We start from the raw sequence: 21921 nt of genomic DNA, 5'->3' as shown, positions 1-21921 counted from the left end.
TTATACTAATTATATACTAATATATATAACTGATTAATATGAATTTCCATTTATACTAATAATTATGCTTCTAAGTTTAATTTTATAGATAACACCAATTAATTGATTCATCATTTTTCTATTATATTAAATTCTTTATTAATATTTTAATCATAATTGAAATCATAAAACATACATTAATACCTAAATATTAAAAAATGAAATTGATCGTGATAAAGTTATTTGAAACATTTGATCCTTCGAGTTAATCCATTTCAATTCCGTAAAATTGGTTTTCATTATTGTTCCGATATTATACAATTACCGAATGAAATGTAAATTACACGAATTGCGTTTATACACCTGTACATATAAATTTGTATAGTTGGATTAACAAATCCATACGAATGAAATGAAGAGTGAAACGAATACTTTTACTTATAAATATATGTACATGAAAATTTAGATCACACTTTTATACGTTTCGCTTGAATTTAAAATCATTTTGACGACAGTTTAACAAAGTGTACTGCATTTAGTAACATAGAGTTTCTTGTAGACAATTTTAGTATTTTTGTGTATTTAACATGTCAGTACCGTATTCTCCATATTTGGATCGATATAAAATTCTGCATTTGAAAAATTTGCGATGAAACCTGTTCGTATTCAAATAAAGCAAAGTTGTATTGAAGTAACTAGTACTTTTCATAAATTGAGAAAAATCTGTGACGAAAGTAGATTAGTAATTAAACGACGCTGCTCTCGTAATAGACTTAATTATCTCATGAAATTCTTTTCATTATCCCATTCTCTAATCCTTTTTACGCGTTCAAAGCGCATTGTCCAGTATTTCATTCGATTATCATATAAAAGGCTTACATCTCTGCCAAAAATATCGTTTAATAATGCTTACTACCTTCAACTGTAATCGTCTAATTTTAAGTCTGCCTGACATTACACGTTAATTTATTTCAAGCAACTTGTCCTACACTGTCGTTTAAAATCATATTACAAATTTCTTTTATCTCTTTTATAAATGTTCCTAATATACATATACTGTACATAACGTAAATATGTATTGGTACGATTTGCTTTCCGTTATTCTTGTTATCTTACCTTGTCCGTCGCCTCGATTATCATTTTCCTTCATTTTGTATTTAATTTGAATGGTTTCCTAAATAAGGACAAGATCAATACATTTTACGAATCATTTTATTATCGTTTCGTTGTTCTCGCTTAATAATACAGATACGAGCAAAAAGACAAGTTTCGTGATTCGCAACTTTCAGTTAGTACACGGATGCCTGGTAGGTTTTCAACTCTTTCCGGAAATAAAACCTCGAAGGAAAAAATGCTATTCTTTTTGTCGACTTATTTTTCCACGTAAAATTATCGACCGGTTGTATCACGATTTTTTGGCACACCCTGTATAGGTGCAATTTTATTCCAAAGCCGTGTTAAAATTTCCGATTGCAAAAATAATATGAAAAGAATATTTCGAAATTGGAGGTTGTCCCTGAATAAATATTCCTAATTAGCGTTAAAATTAAATACATATATTACATAGAAATAGAATTTCAGCGTAAAACCATGTTCAAATTTCTGTCTGCAAACATATATATAAATATGAGAAACATGTTTCGAAATTAGAGATGGTTTAAAACTGCAGATAGTCCATCGAGTTCAACTTTAATTCACCGTGACCGGACAAGCACAGGACTTTGTAATTTAATTGGTACAATTGCAGGCATAAGCGATTCGTTTACACATTGCTGCTCATTTGCTGGTGCTGTTATGGGAATTAACCGATTCCAATAAATCGTGCAGGATAGCCAGCTCCGATATAATTAACGTTACACGCAGTGCACTGTGTGCAACTGACCTCGGTAAATACATATAACAGAATTGTGTTACATAGAAACCACTTGACGATCTTTCCAACCGCGTATATCTTTCCAAAAAAATATGGATATTCAGATTCTACCGAAATAAATTAAATTACATTAAATTAAATTAAACTAAATTAAATTACATTAAATTAATTAAATGAAATTAGATCAATGAATCAGGTTTTAAATATCATTGACTGGCAGTAAAGATGCAGCCAGAAATTTAATATCCATACGCTTGACACCTGGTACCTCCGATCATTTGCAGCTCAACAATGCGTCTCGCAAAGTAACAATATCAATTTATCATACCGTTACAAGTATTTCATTATAAAATACATATTACGTGCTAATTAAGTACGTTAATTAAGCATAGCAAAATTAAGTAACTCAACTTGCGCTGTTACGAATCCATAAGAACACATAAGAAACCTGAAAAGATACAAGATCGTTTATTTCGAAAATCTGTTTATACACCAAATCTGACTCACGATTATCCTTTTATGTTTCAGGTGAGTTTACCTGAAGAAGTTCACAAATCGCGTATCGTTCGGTTGCTCTCACCGCAGGTAAGTGTACCGTTTCTCTCATAAACTGTCCACATCTTTTTCTTCGTTTTTCGACCCGAGACAGTGGACTGTGCGCGAAGAAAAATCAAATAGGAGCCATGTAAATTGCCAAGGACCGATTGCGCAGCGGAACCTTCCAGGCAATTCCAAGTGGTTTATTGTCATCCGACGCAGTATACATATGTATGCCGAACGTTCATTCGCGTAACAAATGACGTTGAGCGTTGCCTCGCCGGATGTCACTCGGTATCAGCTGAACGAATCGTTCACCGGCCGTACACACTGAGATTCCACGTGGTGAATTCGTTACGAATTCGTAAAAATGTACATACACTTCCTGACATTGACGACAAGCACGACAAGAGCGCGGGTCGAGTCCCAAAGGCGTGGATGCTACATGCCTCTCGATAAATCTCGACGCACAATAGCGGCCAACCTCGCAACACCTACATGATATGACTTACATACAAGATCTCTAGAGGGATTGAATTCGAAGAAGAGAGACGAGTTCTGATCTCGTATAACGATCGACTTCGTGTTGACGCTATGGAAATTCATCTCCCACGCTGTTATGAAAATTTCAATAACCATACGAATTTTTATTTATTATTATTTATTTATTTTATTTACGCTCGACCGTCTTTTTATCATCGTCAGTGGTTAACAAAATACGTAAGAAAACTGCATAATAGAAGCAAAGTATAGAGAAAATTCATCTTCCACGTTGTTAGGAAAATTTCAATAACCTTACGAATTTTTATTTGTTATTATTTATTTATTTTATTTACGGTCCACCATCTTTTTATTATCATCGGTGGTTAACAAAATACGTAAGGAAACTGCATAATAGAAGCAAAGTGTAGGGAAAATTCATCTCCCACATTGTTAGGAAAATTTCAATAACCTTACGAATTTTTATTTATTATTATTTATTTATTTTATTTACGCTCGACCGTCTTTTTATCATCGTCAGTGGTTAACAAAATACGTAAGAAAACTGCATAATAGAAGCAAAGTGTAGGGAAAATACATCTCCCACGTTGTTAGGAAAATTTCAATAACCTTACGAATTTTTATTTATTATTATTTATTTATTTTATTTACGGTCCACCATCTTTTTATCATCGTCAGTGGTTAACAAAATACGTAAGAAAACTGCATAATAGAAGCAAAGTGTAGGGAAAATACATCTCCCACGTTGTTAGGAAAATTTCAATAACCTTACGAATTTTTATTTATTATTATTTATTTATTTTATTTACGGTCCACCATCTTTTTAACATCCTCAGCGGTTAACAAAATACGTAAGAGAAATGCATAAAAGTTCGTCGTATATAGTAAAATTGCAGTACAGCACGGTACAATTAAACTAAATTTGAATTAACGCGATACAACGTATGTTAGATTAGAAAAAGTCTGTAGCTTTTGACAAATTAACTGTATTTCGTAAAATTGTGCTGTTTCTTTGCATCGCTTTTCCTTTAAGCTGCTCTATTTGGTGTATTCGGATATCTTCTTTCATTTTTACGTTCCTGGCATTATATATCTTTCGTTGATCTTTGTAATATATCTTTGTAATATCCTCTCGCAATGAAGTTGAACTTGTCTACGGATTTAAGATTGTTATAGCAAAAGATTTCATTTTATCTTCTTGGATGATCTTAAATTTTTCTAGTTTCTCTGCAATCCGATTCTATATTTTTCTTCAATTTTCGAATCTAGCGCCTAGCGTACCATTTATTTCACTCACGTACTCGTTCCTTTTTATGCGTGTAATTTATAGACAACATTTTCTTTCAGTACCTTGCCCATAAAGAATTTACGAGATGCTATTTACGTACCACATAAAACTGCCGTTGATACCTCGTATTTCGTTTCCTTCTTTTTTCTTTTACAGTTTCCTTCGCTCTGAATCATCGATTCTGTTAATCAAGCATCGTTACACTTTAAAATTGTGCTTCTGCTTGCACGTACGATACAAACTCTATTATAATTATAAACTATTACTGCCATATTCTGGTATCAGTCTGTTCACAACTGATTAATAGTGCGGGAATTTTTATATTTACCACTGCTGTACTTGTTTCTTCAATTTGAACGTTTAGGAACTTTATTCTTGATAAACAATACGTACAAAGTGCTTTGCCACTAGTTGTAAGTGGAATTGTTTCTTTAAGATAGTTGGAAAAGGGGAAGAAATTTTCAAGAGACCAAACTAAATGGTGTTATGTAAATATGGAATCATATACCAAGTTAATACGTAATATTATATTTACCGTATAGACATTAAAAATAAATTACACAGTAAATATCAGGTTACTGTGGTTTAAAATATGAAATATATCTGCAACTATATGTTCTTTCACAGTGTTGAAATTGCATTCGTCCGAGTGATTAATAGTTGGAAAATTGCTATACCTTTTTCTTAAAATCGCACTTTTTCTTTGCAAATTGAAAATGTAAAAGTGCACATTTTGTCTGCAACATCTCCTTCTATCGTAACTTGCAATTACATATCCGCGCCAGGATACGCGGATTGTAAGAATCCTCGTGTGAATTATTATTATAATCTGTCATCATAAATCTAGAATCGCGTCATTGCAATATGCAAGCATATCAGATTCGATTTTCTCGAAAAGCAAGCGTAGTACGAAAAGACTTTATCGTAACTGTACGCTTTCTTCGAGTTCTACGCGTAAGGAAAGAGGAGCAGAAGAAGAAGGTTGACTGGAAGGCAGACAATAATTATTATTCGAAGCGACGATTTGTGTCGCGGTCAGGGCCGTATACCGAAGATTGATATTACGGTTGTGCCGACAAATGGCTACGATTCGTCCCTTGAAAACCGTAATACGCGACTGCTTGGTTGCCTGCCGGGGTTCATGCGTCCTGTCGTTTCACACGAACACGTATGTCAGTGCATATATTTTGCGCACATAGGCCGATACACATCCATAGCATCGTGTGTGCGATTGTATATAAATATACACGGTCCTTGACAAAGAGTCTGCCGTGCTGCTGCACATGCATGCACACGCCGCTGAATGTGACTCCTGGGTGGTAGATCGTAATTACCATAAGTCGTGAAATATGACTTCATGATGACGCGTCCGTACGACAAATGGAACAGCCGGTGGTTGGCCGACCGGTAATGCCAACTGACGTTGGACCACTTTCGTTTTGTTTGCCTCGTTCGTGCAGTCCACATCTAGCGAAGGAATCCGCCCTGAGCATTCTGCGGCTGTTGTTCTCTTGGAAACGCCAGATAACGCGCTGACGCGACCTTTGAAAATTCATTGCACGCGAACGAGCCCATTTATTTCATCATCGACATCGTCTCGGTACTGGATCGAACTTTGCGCTGGGTTATGAGCGCTATAGTTCCCGAAATTTAGAATGCCACTAGTGGCTTTCACGGGATCAGACAGTGGATCTGAAACGTAAAACTTTAGCTTCGACGAATCATACTATACTACTACGGTATACTACTGTGCATGACTATTCTTGGGGAGATCCTGAAATAGTAGCAAACATATGGAATCGTGTTCAGATAAAAGATCTTTAATGTAATCTTCGCGATCATACGTATCGAGCTGGTGCATAAGTTGGCACGGTTTTGCTGAGGATGTGAGAAGTTCTGTTTCTTTTTTCAAATGTTCGATACAAATTCATGTAGAATGTATCCTCCGCCATTATTTGCCACTTGTTCCCAACGTCCTGGTAATTTTTGGATTCCTCGCTTGAAGAATTCCGCGGTTTTTGAAGCAAACTAATCTCCCAACCGTTTTCGCAGTTGCACGTCGTTGTGGAAGAAACAGTCGCTTAAACCATTTTCGAGGGAACGAAAAAGATGATAATCCGTTGGAGCGAGTGAATAGGATGGTGGAGAACTTACCACGCTAGGTTTCGAAGCATTCCTTTTATCAAATTTACGTCGGAAATGATCGTGTTTGTTAATCTCCATATTTTTCGGACAATTAATCGCTTTGTTATTGGCACAGAACGAAGAAATATACGATCATATAATAAAAGAAAATTGGAGCTCTCGGATGGACGTAAACAGTAAGACACAGATGATAAGCAATTGTTTTCAGGTGAAACGAAAATCGCGCGAACTTCTACACCGAACTATTGGTTCGTCAATATCGATAAAAACAATAATAAAATTAATTAGAATAAATAAAATCGATAAGATCGAGATTATTATTATTATTACTATTATCGATAAAAGGAAAACGTTGACCTAGGCGATAGTTTCAGACAATATGTAATTGTTAAGGTATGGTGAGCATTTGGAGAGAATAAAAAGTTAAACTTTATTTACATATTAACTAACTTTAGCTCTACGCGTGGGTTACTCTCTGAAGGGCTAGAAGACACTCGTTCGCTTGCTTTTTTCCTTCTAGTCGCTCTTTTGTCTCAACGGAGACCTGGGCCGTTTTGAGACACTCACATACATTCACATACTCTACAAAGGGGATGCACACATGTGTCTGCTCATTCTCACACGTACAATACAAATGTACTATCTATTTAACAGTAATATATAATTGAATTTCCTTTCCTTTTTTGTTACCTGTGATATTGTTGCAGAGAGAGTTGATCATCTGACTAATTTCGGAATTTTTCCTCATACTATATGTACGTAGTATCCAAATGGGTCTTAGAGGAAAAGGACAAGTAATGGTGTTTTGATTTAATAAATGATATTCGAAGCAACGAAATGATTACAATGCTGTCGTACGTCTTATTCTCATGGGCGGCTTTCGACTTCCCGATTCACACTCTCCGGCTTCTACACTCGCTCGCTCTCGCTTCTCAACTCACACTCTGCACACCTTTTGCATCCGTCCTCTCCGGCTTCTCAACTAACTCTCTGCACACCTTTTGCATCCGTTCTCTCCGGCTTCTCAACTACCTCTGCGTCTCTTTGCCTTTTTTCCGTCCTTCGGACCACGTGTCCCGAAACGCCCGTGGCCAGGGTCACGCAGGCCCTTTCCACGAAACTACCCACTTAAAAAGACCCAACGACACATTGATGTACCCGACGATGCCGCGGCTCTTGCAACTTTGTTTACGGTTCGGCCGATATCTTAGGCCGAATATCTTAGTATCCCCGATTCTACATGTATATGCCTTATATAATATTCTACGTATTATAATATTTTTCCTTATAGGAAAGACAACATTATAATTTAGTTCAATCAATTACTCAATCTATACAACATGTCTGGCAGCTCTAAAGAGATCATCTTCTAAAGAGACTTTACTCTTTCGAGGTTCTAGGCCAAGTGCTGTACAGTCCCTTTATCAAAAAGACCAACGTCCACCCCACTCCATGGTCAGATCCTTTGGACAAAGTCTCTATTCTGTGACAATACGATGTCGCTTTCCTCCAGTAAACTATCTCACACATCCTTCAAATCAGCGACATTCAAAATTATCTGCCAGGAGACGAGCGTCGCCTCCGCCATCCTCTTAACGAACACGCCGCGCTCTTTATCTTTTAGGCTGCTAGGCTCTTTAGACTGCGAAAAGTGACGAGGCTTCCATGGTCGACTTTTGGCGTCGTGCAATTTTTTCGACGATGAACGGACACATTAAACGATACAACGTGTGGCAGGGGACACAGACGCGATTCCTACGGTGGAAACCACTATTCTATAAACAGTCATATCCAAATTACCAAACATTCACTCATGCATCCTACCCAGGAGCTTGCTGAGACCTCGGCCCAGTCATAAATTACGACAAACATCTGCCATAATGTCGCATATAGCAAATAATGATCGCAATAAGAAAATGCATCGTCGCTGACGTATGATGCAGCAAAATGAGTCTCTTACGTATCCATTAACCAGACTAGCCAGTGTTCTCAAGCCGGCATAAAATTTCCAACGAATTGACCTAAAGAGAATATTTTTTAATGATTATGAAGAAAATTAAGTGAAAAAGCGAGTACACAAGCGAGTTACGTGGCGCGTTATCTGACTGGTTAAGCTGAGCCTGAAAGTAACACGGAACTCGGACTTGTCTTTCGTGGACTGGTTTATTGCGATGTTCGGCTGTATGATAATGCAACGTAATCGGATTAGACCGGTAAATGTATTGCCGGCGTATCTCGCAATTTGCAGCTGTACAATTTACAAAAGTGTATGTGACGTAAATGCAAATTACATTTGTCTTTGCTCGTTCAATGATTTTAATACGTGTGCAGCGTCACATTACGCGATGTTCCCGACGCGCTCGTCCGTTTTAAATTAAATTCATTAGCCGGTCCAAGTCTTCCTCGCGGAATTTCGATACTTTTTAGTATTCCGGGAAATCAGAATTTCTGAACGTTCATATCTTTTTTATCAAGCTTATTCGAACTTCTTTAACAAGTTTATACAGTTATGAAAAATGAATTGAATAGTTTGTACAAATATTAAGTGCAGAAATTAATTCAGTGGCTTTTATGGATCAGTTTGTCATCTATTTATCAATTTATCTTTCGAATCAGTTCCATTTTCTTATTATTAATTGAAAAGCAGAGCTTATTTATTAACATTTATCGATATTATGCTTTAGTTATATTATGTAAAATCCTAAGAACATTTAAATTGAAAACGGATCCACAGCTCGTTATTTGTAAAAGCACCGAATTAATTTCTGTACCCAATACGTTCGTTTAAACTGGAATATTACGTTTTCTAGGCATTCTCTATATCATTTTTAACGAATCTATTACATATTTCTAATTTAATCTTAGATAAATGCTACAAGTATTAAAAATAAATGCTGTCTAATATTAAACGTCTATTTGTACCAATATTTGCTCTGCTATACTACTGTACTTACTATATGTACTTGTCTATGTATGTATTATAGCACACACTAGCTTCTACATCTCAATTCGATGAAATATACAAATCTCAACGGTTTCGAGAAGCTGCATGAAAAGCTAGAAACTTATTTTACATATTGACTTCTGTGATTCCTCAGAAATGGCTCAACAAGTGAATCCCTTCCAACGTTTACGTAGTAATAATAACATAAAAATTATAAAATTAAGCTTTGTCGAAGCTTTCTTTTTTCTTGCTGCCTCTAGAAATTCAAACTTACGTGTTAAAATGAAATTTTTGTTCTTCGTGGCTATTTTATTATAGTACATAAATTCTGCCATTATCTGGTAATTTTTCATTTTAAAAATCGCTTAAGAATAAAACGCCCATTCCGAATACAGACTCGAGTATCGTTGCACCGATATTGTCATACTTTTAATTGGAAAGAACAATGACACGTTACGTTAGAAATATCTCTTCCTAAATTACCGAAATGAAATGAATAAAATTTCTTCGAATTAAACGCGATATGCACGAATTGTCAAGCGTATTGAATTATTGACGTAGATGTGCATGTATGTACATAAATTTGCCGTTAATCATCGTCAAGGAAACGGAGAAAGGAAAGCGGTGTAACCATAGTAGCAAAGAGTTCTCTCTGTCTCTGCTTTCCTTGCCACTTTTAACAGAAATCTTTGCTCTCTTTGCTTCCTTTCCGAAGAAAAACTTTCAGCTTGTAGCGAAACGAAGGAACGTTTCGACGACACTTTCCTCCATTATTCTGTATTTTCTTTTTAAACTGAGCTCCATCGTCTATTATTTGATTAACGTTCGGCAAATGTCCATTTTAAAAACACTATTAATGGAAACTTTTAAGGAACATTTATGCAAAGATCGATCTACTGTGCTATGTCGAACGTTTGGAAATCATTTTTGAAAAACCTTTAAATAAATTATGTTAGTAATATTAAACAATAAGATATAGAAATAGTTGGCGGTGTAAAACCGATTCAAAATCATATGAAAGCAAATCTATAAATTCGCAGTTGACAAATATTCGTAATAAGAAATTTGTGCACTTTTTAAATATCCTTATTTATTTTGCATTAAGTGCAATTTAAATATTGGGACTGCCTCTTTCAATTCTACAAACCAAAACCTAAAATGTGTAAAATCTGCAAGTTCATAAGATCGATGTTCTTCCTGAAGAATTCCAAAATAGTTGTATGACGTTTTCTCTTCTTCTCAATTTTCTTTAATTCGACAATCTACTATATTTCTTTAAACTCAAAAAGTACATAAAATTTTCTAGTCTTTGTTAATTCTAAAACGAATTGTCATTTTGCAAACTTAAACCAATAAAGTGCGGCTATTTTATGTTCAGGTATTACGTAGGATACAGTTTATTTATAGAAGTAGTTTCGTATCGATCGAGTTAGCAGGCATTCACGAAATTGGTGAATAGATTACATCAACGTACCGGGTGTTAAAAAAGTCTGGAAGCACATAAACCTACAATAAGTCTGGAGATGGAAAAATCGGAAACATTTTTCAGAAAAATATTTCAGAGCAAAGGTTTTCAAGATTTTAAACGTTCCGTTGAACGGTACTATCCGTTTGATACTCGATACTAATAGTAATTAAATACCTACAATAATTACTGTTTTTGTTTAAGAATCTTGTAATCCTTGTCAAGATCCAGTAATTTCGTTAAAGTTGGAGGACTGAAAGGATCAGGCAGAAGATCGAAGGTTTAATCCTAAAGCAAGTCAGCTCTAGGAAAACGTAAAGGAGGAAAAGCGTATAGTAATCCGCAATGATAGATACATGTGGCGAACGTCCACGAATCTGCCAGAGTTTGATCTTAATCCTTGTGTTAGCAAAGCGAGTATAGTTATCCAATATCGAAGGCTCACAGCATACGACAGGTGACTATAAACAGCTTAAAATTTTCATTAGTTATCGGCTCCTGTTGATCGTAGCATGCTGACGTCCTTAGGCTAACTGGCATATTCTTGTATTAATCATTTTCTCCGGTTACCTTAAATGTATTGGGTCGAACGGAAAATTCGGACAAATTGCACGATCCGTTCCTCTCTTCTCGTGCATCGTTTTCAATTTATGCTCCATTCCTTTGCACGACGTTTCACCATCTTTGCGATAATTTCGTTATTCCATCGGTGCAGAATTGTTCAGTTTTCTGGGGGAGAAGAGTCGTTCCAACTCGTCCTTTTAATTTTTCAAACAAGACAAGCTCTTATGGTCGAGGTAATTTTGTAACGAGCGGAATAAGCGATAATCTGAGCGTGCAAGATGAACAGAAGATGTACAACGAGGTACAACGTTCCATCCGAGTTGCAGGAAATTTTGTCCTGCGACGATCCTGGTCTTTCGTTGTCTCGGTGAAGCATATTCGAACTCGCGCCAAGCCAACGAAAAACAGGTACTTCGATAAACGTTTGTCTTACGCTCCACAATTGACTGTTACCTAATCAACAACAGATTCAACACCAGATTAGATCAATTAAATGGAGATCAGTAGCCGTTGTTTCAACTCCGATCCATCTCTCTACGAAAAGTGAAAACAGACTTTACGTTCAAGTCAATACGATAGAAATAATTCCATTATCGTTATCGATAGACTGCGAATTTGTATGTATTTGTAGAAAACGTGAAAATTACACGTAATACACATCCTTTCTAGATTAGAAAGATCCTTTCTAGACATAGTAAAATTGTATAACGACTTTACTATGCAATCTTTTTGTAATTCAGTAGTGGTAATCTTCTCAATGCCAAGGGCTTTGTTTGTGTTGCAGGTTGTAGCTAATTTATGGAGTTGGGGAGGATTTGGAATGGGCACTTGCAGGCAGGACTCTAGATTTATCGTGCGTTCATGCCAGTCGTACACTTCCTTCTCACAAGGTGTGGACAAATTGTGTGCATTGTTGTGACCTTTCTGGAATATGTTTGCTAATGGTGTTACCTTGTCGTTGTCTTAGACGATCTCCTAGGAAAGTCTATAACATCAACTCGTTCGTTTGCTGCAACACTCACGTAAATAGAAGAATCAGGATTTTAGGAGAAACAAGTTTCAACGATGATCCGTGAACGAATTGATGCTCCAACGACGCGGTTGAAGCTTTAAAGTTCACTCGTACGACTGTACCAGCGGAAAGCACAAGGAGCAATTGGTATTTACGTGCTATTAACTGGAAAACTAAGAATTTTGTAAAAGTTACGTCGTTGTTGCAGAAAGTGAACAAACCGAATGTTTCTGTTAAAATTTGAATCGTCCTATTGGAAGCATATTCCAGAAGCTTCTATCACTGCTTAATCAGTTTTCACACGAAAAGAGAAGAGCGTCAAAACTCTTGGCACGTGCAAATGAATGGCATTTTCTTTTCAGAAGCCAACTATCCTTCGGGCTACTCGACTGTCTGTTCTTTCCTCTTCTGGGCTTCTCCTTTCGTTTCTCCCTTCATAGTCTGCTTTATTTCAGCTGAAACCAACTATATAGTAATCTTAAGCCGTAAAATATTCACGGACGGTGTATACTTTGTATAGTTCTCGCGCAATTTGATAGCACAAAAGTTTGAAATAAACAAGTTTCGCAATCGCTCCTCTGCGGCCGAAAAGTATTAGAGTCGTCGATACAATCTTACTAACTGCCTTATAACTTTATTATCCAAGAAGCAGTTCGTCGCTTTTTGTTTCCTTTTAAATCACTTATCTCCATATTTCTTTCTTCTAATTGTGTTTTCTTCAGTTGCAAAGTTTCTTGCTGAAAATGACAACGTGAGTTCGCGCTCGCCATCTATATGCAGATGCGCTGGTTACAATAAAAAGCAAGTAGAAGATAGTTCTAGATACAATCGATAGATTTAATCGATATGTTTAACCCCTTGGCCTAGACGCTATCTGCCGATCACGCGAGCCATAGTAAGCAAGAAATTCGGTCGCGCGCCGTGCCATTCGTCTGTTCAGCCGTGCACCCGAACTGGCGCAAAATGTATACTTCTTATGACATGTATATTTAGGGGCTACAAAAGGAATTGCGAAATAGTAAACGACGTTTGAGGACAAATAACGTTTTTAAGACGTCTAGGGCGTAATCATGATCAATTGATCAGTTAACAAAAACAATTTATCATTTCAAAGTGGATAATGAATCACTAGCAATTTGTAAATTACGAGTCAGACTCGTGGGTTCCGTTTATGGCACGAATTCTTTACCACGAGTATGACTCGTGGTTAGAGGCCAAGGGGTTAAGATGTTCTTTTGTTTTTATCCTTAGTCCATGTAAGAAAGTGCAATAAAGGTTTTTCGGCTTAAAACGGTGCGATTTATCCAAAGAATAAAATTATATCTGTTGTGATCCTAATTTTGAATATAGAAATAACAACAGGTTATGGGCCAAGGTTCAATAATTAGTTATTATTTTACTGAAAATATTATTAATTGTAATAATATTGAGGAGCGCAGAAGATAATCTAAGAACAAAGAAAAAATGCGTGATCGATGATTCAGTGTTGAATATCATAAGGACGCTTTATCGAATATATAATAATTGTTTACGTGATAATACAGTTTTCAAAAGAATAAAATAATAGCTGTTGCGATCCTACCTCTGAATACAGAAATAACATTTTTTCTTCCCTCGATTTTTGTTATAATACAAATTGTCATGATCTTCGTCTTAACATTAGACACTGTTTCCATTTTCTTTTTCCAAATTGAAAATACAATTCGTTCTGTTCGGAATATACTTAGAGAGTACTTAATAATTCGATAAACGTTTTATTTTTATTTATCGACATACAAAATATTTTATATTTAAAACGATATGTATTTGTCGAATTTAATATGCAATAACAATCGCGAAGAATAAATCGTAACAAGTATAGATTAGTATAGGAGGCAACGCATTACGCGTTATTCCAATGTCATACACATTTTGTTCATTGTAATTTCATATTTAATATTCATCCTGTAAATCTTTCTGAGAAAAGATTTGCAAATATTTTCCAAAATAGATATTCAAGTATTTGTACCGAAAATAATCATTTGAATAATTTTTCAAACATACACTGCTGTTATTTTTCTATTTCTTCACATGCACAGTAGTAATTACGCATATACATTTTGGAAAAGTATACTTACTCAAGGTTTCTTTAATCGAAAATATCTTAACAAATTATTTGCAATTATTATTAGTATATAATTTATTTGTATCTTTTATCGAATAACATTGATACACAAAATTTGATGGGTTCTCATCTACGATCTTTCAATCATATTTTTCAACAATTGAAACAAAAATTAGATGCATCGATAATTATCGCGTCTAAAGTATGCCCTGATCTTAGACGGACAAGATTTTAATCTACACATTAAAAAGAAGGAAAAAATGTCGTATAAATTCGTCGGGAAATGCTTCATTATAAACTTACAATACAAATGTTGTACGCGTGAAACATGCAACTACGCATTTTCTACTAGAACACGCAGAAAGTCGACGCTGTTTATCTAATCTGCGTAGATTCCTTCTCCAATATCCTTAGCTGTATTCTAACGCTTTTACCAGCAGTTATTTCTCAACTATCGTTGAAAATAGCATCTTGTATCAAAATGCCAAGAATATTTTTTTTTTTTTTATTTGGTAGACTTTTTACAATCAATTCTCATTGAGAATTGTAAGTAAATTATTTTGGCGTGGTACTGTAACTTGGATTATAAGAGTTTACAGTATGTTTGATTCTAGTTGAATCTAATGCTTCAATCTAAAGGGTATTGTCTTCTTAGTCTGTGGATCTGATCCTCTTATATTATATCTGTTTCTGAATTTGGATATTTCTTCTTTAACTGTGGGTATCTTAAGGTGACGATGTACTGTTTCGTTGGTAACATACCAAGGTGCATCTATTAAGGATCTTAGAGTTTTTGAGAATTTCTATGTTGGAAAGAATATCTGTCAACGTTGAAAGAATGCGCCGATATTCATTTTCTATACGATGTGTATAATTCTGTAACAAAACGTTTGCTCACAAACTTTCTATAAAATTGTGTCATATCCTTCTTCTTATGCGAAGATTAACACTTTGACTGCCACACCGAAATCACATGTTTCGCTCAGGACGCCACGGGAGTATTTTTATTATTCAAAGCATATTGGCAAGATAATAATAAATCGATGATGTAAGACAATATTCTTCCCCAATGGATCGTTTATCTTATTGATGATCACGGGTGACCACCGTGGCGCCTTGGTAACAGCTGATAGCGACATATTATAACAAGGCTTCGTTTATTTCAACGAACCATTAGCATTTGTTATTCCATCGTAAGCAAAACGTCCAGAATATATTGTTGAAACGTGTAGAAGATATTAGTAAACGGTATTTGCTCATTCTATATGTAATAGTAAGGCATGTTCACACTTCTAATTTCAATTATACGATTATAAAGCAGCATTTACGATTATTTTCTAAGCTGTGTTTATAATAATATTCGTAGATTACCCCTGAAAGATATGGATGCAAACACAGTGCACAGTTAGATGCAAGATCTGTTCTCACTTTTTTTTATTGATATTCTAATAAAAATGTTTAATCGTTCAATGGGGCGCTTTTTATTTCAAAATATCTTCTATTTATCGGTTATATCCAAAATGCCCTAACTGTCAATTTTCATACAATTTTTACAATTGTAAGAAGTTCAAGCGTTCCGGTCAACAATGACCACCGTGGCGTCACAGGAGAAACTGTGGCCAGTCGTATATGACCAACGTGGCAGTCAAAGTGTTAAGCCCTGACAGTTTGGTTGTCTAAGTTCATCCCACTCTGTGTATATACGATACATTAAAATAAAACGCGGAAACAATAGTAGCGTAGGACGAGGAGTCTCAACGACGCTTACTCCTTACAGTTTCAGCATAAAACAATGGCATGGCGCATTCACGTGACACGGATCGATATTATACGATCGAACGTAAGAACGACGATTGACGGAATCGTAGGTTCGAGGGTGTATTATTAAAAAGTAACGGTGCGAAAAGTTAATAATCGACTGGGAATATCGAGGCACGGGCCCGTCTCTGTCGAAGCTGTCGACTCTTGTACGGTTTGATGGGGGGAAAAAATATCAACCTCTACCTTTTTCCGGTGACGCGGATATCGAGTGCCAACACTATTCACTGCAAGTCGTCCACCCAGCCGGAACTCGCATTTCGAGGCGAATGCGAAACGTCGTCTATTTCCGACCTGAATGTTCTTCCAAGTCAAACCATCTGCCGCAATCGTACTTTCGGCCAAACTTTGAATGATTCCCTCCTCTTCTCTCGAGTACCGATGCACCGAGTATGCAATGAGTTTAACCCCGGCTGATGCACCACTGTTGTTGTGTTCCCGTGTCTGCTTCCTTTCTATTTGAACGATATAAGAAATTCGTTTTCAGAGTACGTTTAATTGTGATTTTCTTTTCTTTTTTTCTTCTTTTTTCTTTTTTTTTTTTTTTTTTTTTTGAACGACCGAGAAACCCATTTTAAAGCAGCTCCTGGGAGATTATTCTACGTGTAAAATGACGTTCTACAAGTAGAAAATATAGAATAGAAATCGTTTATAAGATGCCTCATTTTCGAGATGACCTGAAAATTTACCATGCGCGTCCACCAGATCAGTTTCCAGCTAAACACGTTCAAACTGTATTTTGTTGAAAACCAGCACTTGAACGAAAAGATTTTATTTTAGATTCGACTTATTTTCACGTGTAGAATAACTGGTCGTTGATTGTTTACTCGTACTTAGACGGTAATTAGCGAAGTTTAAGGCAATTCTGGCGTAAACCTCAGAATTCAAAAGTACTTTGAAATTTCGAGCGAAACTAATTTGGAGCGCAGAAGGGCCAAAGTGTAAAATCTGGAACCGATTCATCACGTGGTTATCAAGAAATTGTTAATAAAAATCGATACATTTTAACGCAGTGACATACAAGTCTCGTGGAAGCCAAAAGACAGATCAATTCCACTTTTTATTAATTATTAATCCTTAATTACATAAGCACGTGATTAATAGTTAATTCTCAAGAAACAAATGAGTTTACCTATTTCCATGAGTTGATTCGTCGGAAGAATAGCATAAATGATAATAAATCCTACGTAAGATAGTAAGTTTAATGAATAGTGTTTATAACATTGTCACGTTTTCTACTTTATTTCTATAGGGAAACTACATTCAAAAATTGTACGAAAATTGGCAAGAAATTATATGACAACGTCGTGCAGTGAATTTACTAATTTCTGTAAACCTGTTCACGTGACTTTTTTGAAATGTTAATAAAAAGATAAGTTCACGTGCATATTTATAATAACAATAGTAACTTCAGTACATAATGTATGGTATTACGTTGCAATATGTAATAGGTTTTTGTCAAACTAAAAGTTAACGTGTACTTTTGAAATTCATGAATTTGTGAAATTTAATTCCCTTCAATATATTTCCATTGATTCATATTTAAATTTTTTAAAATTTCAATTTTCCACCATGTTTACCTCCTGCTATCGTATTCCTATACGAAATGAAAAATATAAATGTGTAGCTGTAGCAATATTGCTCGTTTTGTAGAACACTTTTCAATATCTCGATTTATGCCACACTTCAAAATTAATTTCTATCAAAAACAAAGTTTTAATATATTTTATTAATTTTTAGAACACAATCGAAGAATTACAGCTATATTGGTGATTTTTGCAAAAAATTCTTCGATATTTCGTCAATATGTCGAACTTTGAAATTGATTTTTATCAGGAATATCTTTTACTTTCTACGCGATATTCACTTTCGTTTTCGCTTTTTTATGACAAATCGCGTGTATTTTTTTATACGATCTATAATATAGAAGAATAGAAATAGAAATAGAAATAGAAATAATAAATAATATAGAAGAATAAAAATTATACAGGCTCAAATTAGGAATCTCTAAAATAATAAGTTAATAAAATAAAAGTCTTTTAAAATATTCAGAATATTTCATAACAAGTGTCCAAACTCTTGTCCACGTTATTGCACACTGAGCTGTAATCTCTGTAACCTTTTTTGATCAAAATAGTTTTCATTTTGTTTAATCAACAGCAATCTTAGAGAATTTAAAAATAAATGTTGAAAATTGGTTATTTCTAAAAATATGTACAGTAACGATTAATAAGTGAATGATCATTATCAAATCTAGCCAGTCAATTTCGGAACCAGGGCCAATTCGTCGATATTTATTTCACAAAGATATCACATCTCCGCTAAAGTGTACTAGTGCATGCTACCGCAAGGAAATTAAAATTTGTAACGCTATTAAAATATCTTTCAAACGATCATGAATAATAATTGTTACGAACATTAAACACATTATCTTGTGTATTTATAATATAAATATAACACATTACGTAATGCTTGTAACATACGAACCTACATAATAATACGAATATCCAGATAATCATTACGGAATCAATGACATTCGAATAACAGAAAGTTTGCACATTGCACATGGAAAAGATAAATCTGTGAAGTGAAATCGACGGTATACACCTGCTACTTGGCCATTATAATATTTCATCCAAATTCATGCGAAAGGTAAAACTCACACACACACACGTTCCCAGTATTCTAATGTTTACGCATATCCTGAAGTGGATTATCATTATTCGTAAATTGAATTTCCATCGGCTGCACAGACTTCGCGCAATCGTTCATGAGCGTTTGAAGATGTTAGCAAACAGTTATGGCGAACATCTATCAAGCGTTTGTGTGCTTCACGCATTTCCACCGACTATTCAAGAGTTTCATACACGTTCGCAAACGACTTGCACAGCCGATGAATATGCAACTTTGCATTGCATCAGTGTTTCAGCCTGTTCTCCAATTCACAATGCTTTTACTGTACTGGTATTCGTTTGATAAATTAATACATAGCAGCAGAACTACCTGGAATCTTCCGAATGCTACGATATAAGAACATTCTGCTTTCCAATCAGTCGTATACGCGTCATCGATGAATATTAAATTCAACCACCGTAACAGTTGTAGTCAAAATGACCAAAAGTTGCGCTATAATATTAGTTTTATTATTTTTATTTATTATTGCTTAGTCCGCGCCTTTCGGCTTTGCACGAGCTTTCCGTTTTACATCTCTTTTACCTATTTCGCTTCTTATATATCTGCCTCTCCTCTTATTCACTGTATTATATTGCACTCCTTTAATTATTCTGTCTCTAAAAACTATTGCACCTTTTGGGCTTTTGCCTCCTTGCTGTGCTTCCTTATTGTCGTTCCTCCTCATCTTTTATTGCCCTTCTCTTCTCTATTATTGCTTTTAGTTCTGTTAGTTCTTCTCCAGTCTCGTTTAGTATTTTTTCTGTGTCCTTTGGCCTTCCCGTTATTTCGCATTCTTCTATTACACGTGTCAGGTCTTCTTCTTTCCTTTTACATAGTCTGCATCTTTTTTCTCCCTCTTCTTTCCAGTATTCCCTTGCTTTGGTCTCGTTTCCACATCGGAATCTTGCTGATATTTTTTTGTCCTTCCACTTCATCCTCCCTTCTAAATACTTTGGTAACTCTTCTTTGGCGATTTTTCTGTAATGTATGTTATATTTGGATACTCTTTGTCAAATAATTCGATAATTGTTTGAAAGCAAATGCTATGAACGCCGTTAAAATGAACCTAGTGTGCCTTCTTTCTCATAATGTTCGTCGAGAAACTGAATGTTCCAATAGATTCTTTTATTATGTGTGTTTCATGCGTACGTGTGCGTGTGTGAACATTGTATGTATAATCTGTCAGATGTTCTTTTCTCGATAATAATTTTAATAATCATATAAGCAAGATATATAGGTTGTCCGAAAAGTTTCTTTCGTTTTCGGAGGAAATAATAGACGCACAAGGTTTTTTGTTTCTACATCCTGAATCTTGCTAATATTTTTCTGTTCTTCCACTTCATCCTGCCTTCTAAGTATTTAAGTTGCACTGTAACAATTAGTAGATTATTTTAACTGATTTTAGTTACGGCTAATCGTTCTAAATGATAAAAGTGTTCTTGCTTACCATTAGTCAATAAAGATGAAAGATTTCCCCTTTTGATTGCCGATAACCATTATGTACGAGAACAAATTCTTTTATTACCGATATTATAGATGAAAAATTTTCCTTTTGATTACCGATACTCGTTATATATGACAGAATTTTCTTTGATTACCGATAACCATTGCAGATGAGAGGTTTTCGTTTTGATTGTCGATTGCCACCATGCAATGCGAGAATATTTTTGGTTTCTGAGCATCTTCAGATATTTTGACTTCACAATCGTCAATGATGAAGACGTCATTTTATGCAATGCATTTTAGCATTTGCTAAATAATAATATATACATTTGCTGGTTAAATATCGCTGGTTCTGTTAACGTTGGCAATCCTCCGTTGACTGTTTTATAATTCGAAAAAGTGAAGGATCCGCAGAATTGGTCAGGCGACAAAATATTTCTATAGATGCAACAATTACACACGCCTGTTTTATCGCCGTGTATCAGCCTTTCGAAGATGAATCTAATCGAATTATGTTGGGTTATGAGGATATTTATGAGGAAATAATACACGCACAACGTCTTTTGCTTTATATTATTTTGTCGAATTACGTACGATCCATTTTGTTTTGTCGAGATAAGCACCGTCACATTTCACAGACTTGGTTTCACGTTTGTATGAAGCTGCACTGTTGTGAAAAACACGTTTGCGAAAGAAAGACACTTTCCGGACAACCTAATATTACACTATTGTACGTAACCATGGCGATTATGAATTATCATTGCAGTTTCATTTAACAGTGTCAAAACTAAAAAAAAAAGTGTCCCAATACGTTTGAACGGCAGCGCATCATTCGCATTTCTCCAGATATTTGATCGTTTCCAGTTAAACACCGTATACTGTATAACGTAACGCACTTTACGTATAAATTAAAATCAAAATGTTAATATAGAATAATATAGGTGTAAATTAATAACGTTGGAGATTGAAGCATATTGCTGTGATTTAGGATTAATATAATTGCCACTGCTGCTGAATTGCTGTTAACTATTCCATCCAACCGAACTTTACTACCACACAGTCTCTCGATCGGGATAGATACATATACATATATACATATACATATACATATACTTGTTATACACGCGCAGCAGATATAGTCGTGGTTGGAAATACGTGGATAGCTGTAAATACCGTCGTTCGAAGTTTCATAGACTCGCGTCAATGGTGGCAGATTGCATCGAACGTGACGACCCTCTTTAAAAGTCTCTCATGCGAGAACCTGATACGCTGTCCATTCGTTTCAGATACGTAACAAGATCAGCAGTAGCGCGCGCAAAGACCTGTCAGACCAATTTTTTCTTTCGTTTGATTGCGATTTTCGTTTTATTTCTGCCTTTTTCATACGTATATTTCTTTTTTACTTATGTCAGTCCATTTACGCTTGTAACTAAACGTAGTTGTGAGCACGATAAATACAGAAACGTGTTTTGAATTTTTTGTTCCATTGCGATCTTACTTTTCTTTTTTCGATTTTTCATATATATATATGTGTCGGATTAGCGTTATGTTTAGGGGCGTGTAACGAATCTTCAT

The 21921-nt window shown here is 35.2% G+C and overlaps 1 protein-coding gene and 1 long non-coding RNA gene across 5 annotated transcripts in view; one reads left to right on the top strand and one right to left on the bottom strand.

Moving 5' to 3' along the window:
- LOC100648870 (CCR4-NOT transcription complex subunit 6-like) overlaps positions 1-21921 on the top strand; it is a 412731-nt gene that overhangs the window by 261920 nt on the left and 128890 nt on the right. For 2 of the 4 annotated variants that reach the window (XM_012313161.3, XM_012313160.3), the window contains exon 2: positions 2381-2437. The exons of 1 other annotated variant lie outside the window; for it this stretch is intronic. Coding sequence is in view for 1 of the 3 variants with exons in the window: in XM_048409715.1 (XP_048265672.1) it covers positions 12117-12186 (70 nt within the window). In the remaining 2 variants the exon portion in view is untranslated. Of the gene's footprint in view, positions 1-2380; positions 2438-12080; positions 12187-21921 lie in introns of those variants that run through there. One more of the 4 variants, XM_048409715.1, reaches the window with a different exon arrangement.
- Positions 15947-21921, bottom strand: part of LOC125385873 — a 109142-nt gene continuing 103167 nt past the window's right edge. Inside the window, exon 3 of the long non-coding RNA XR_007225588.1 lies at positions 15947-16685. This is a non-coding gene — a long non-coding RNA (uncharacterized LOC125385873). The remainder of the gene's footprint in view (positions 16686-21921) is intronic.

This window comes from Bombus terrestris, chromosome 10 (assembly GCF_910591885.1).
Source record: "Bombus terrestris chromosome 10, iyBomTerr1.2, whole genome shotgun sequence".
NCBI lineage: Eukaryota > Metazoa > Arthropoda > Insecta > Hymenoptera > Apidae > Bombus > Bombus terrestris.
Note: the sequence above shows the minus strand (reverse complement) of the source record. Positions and strands in the feature narration are given on the sequence as shown.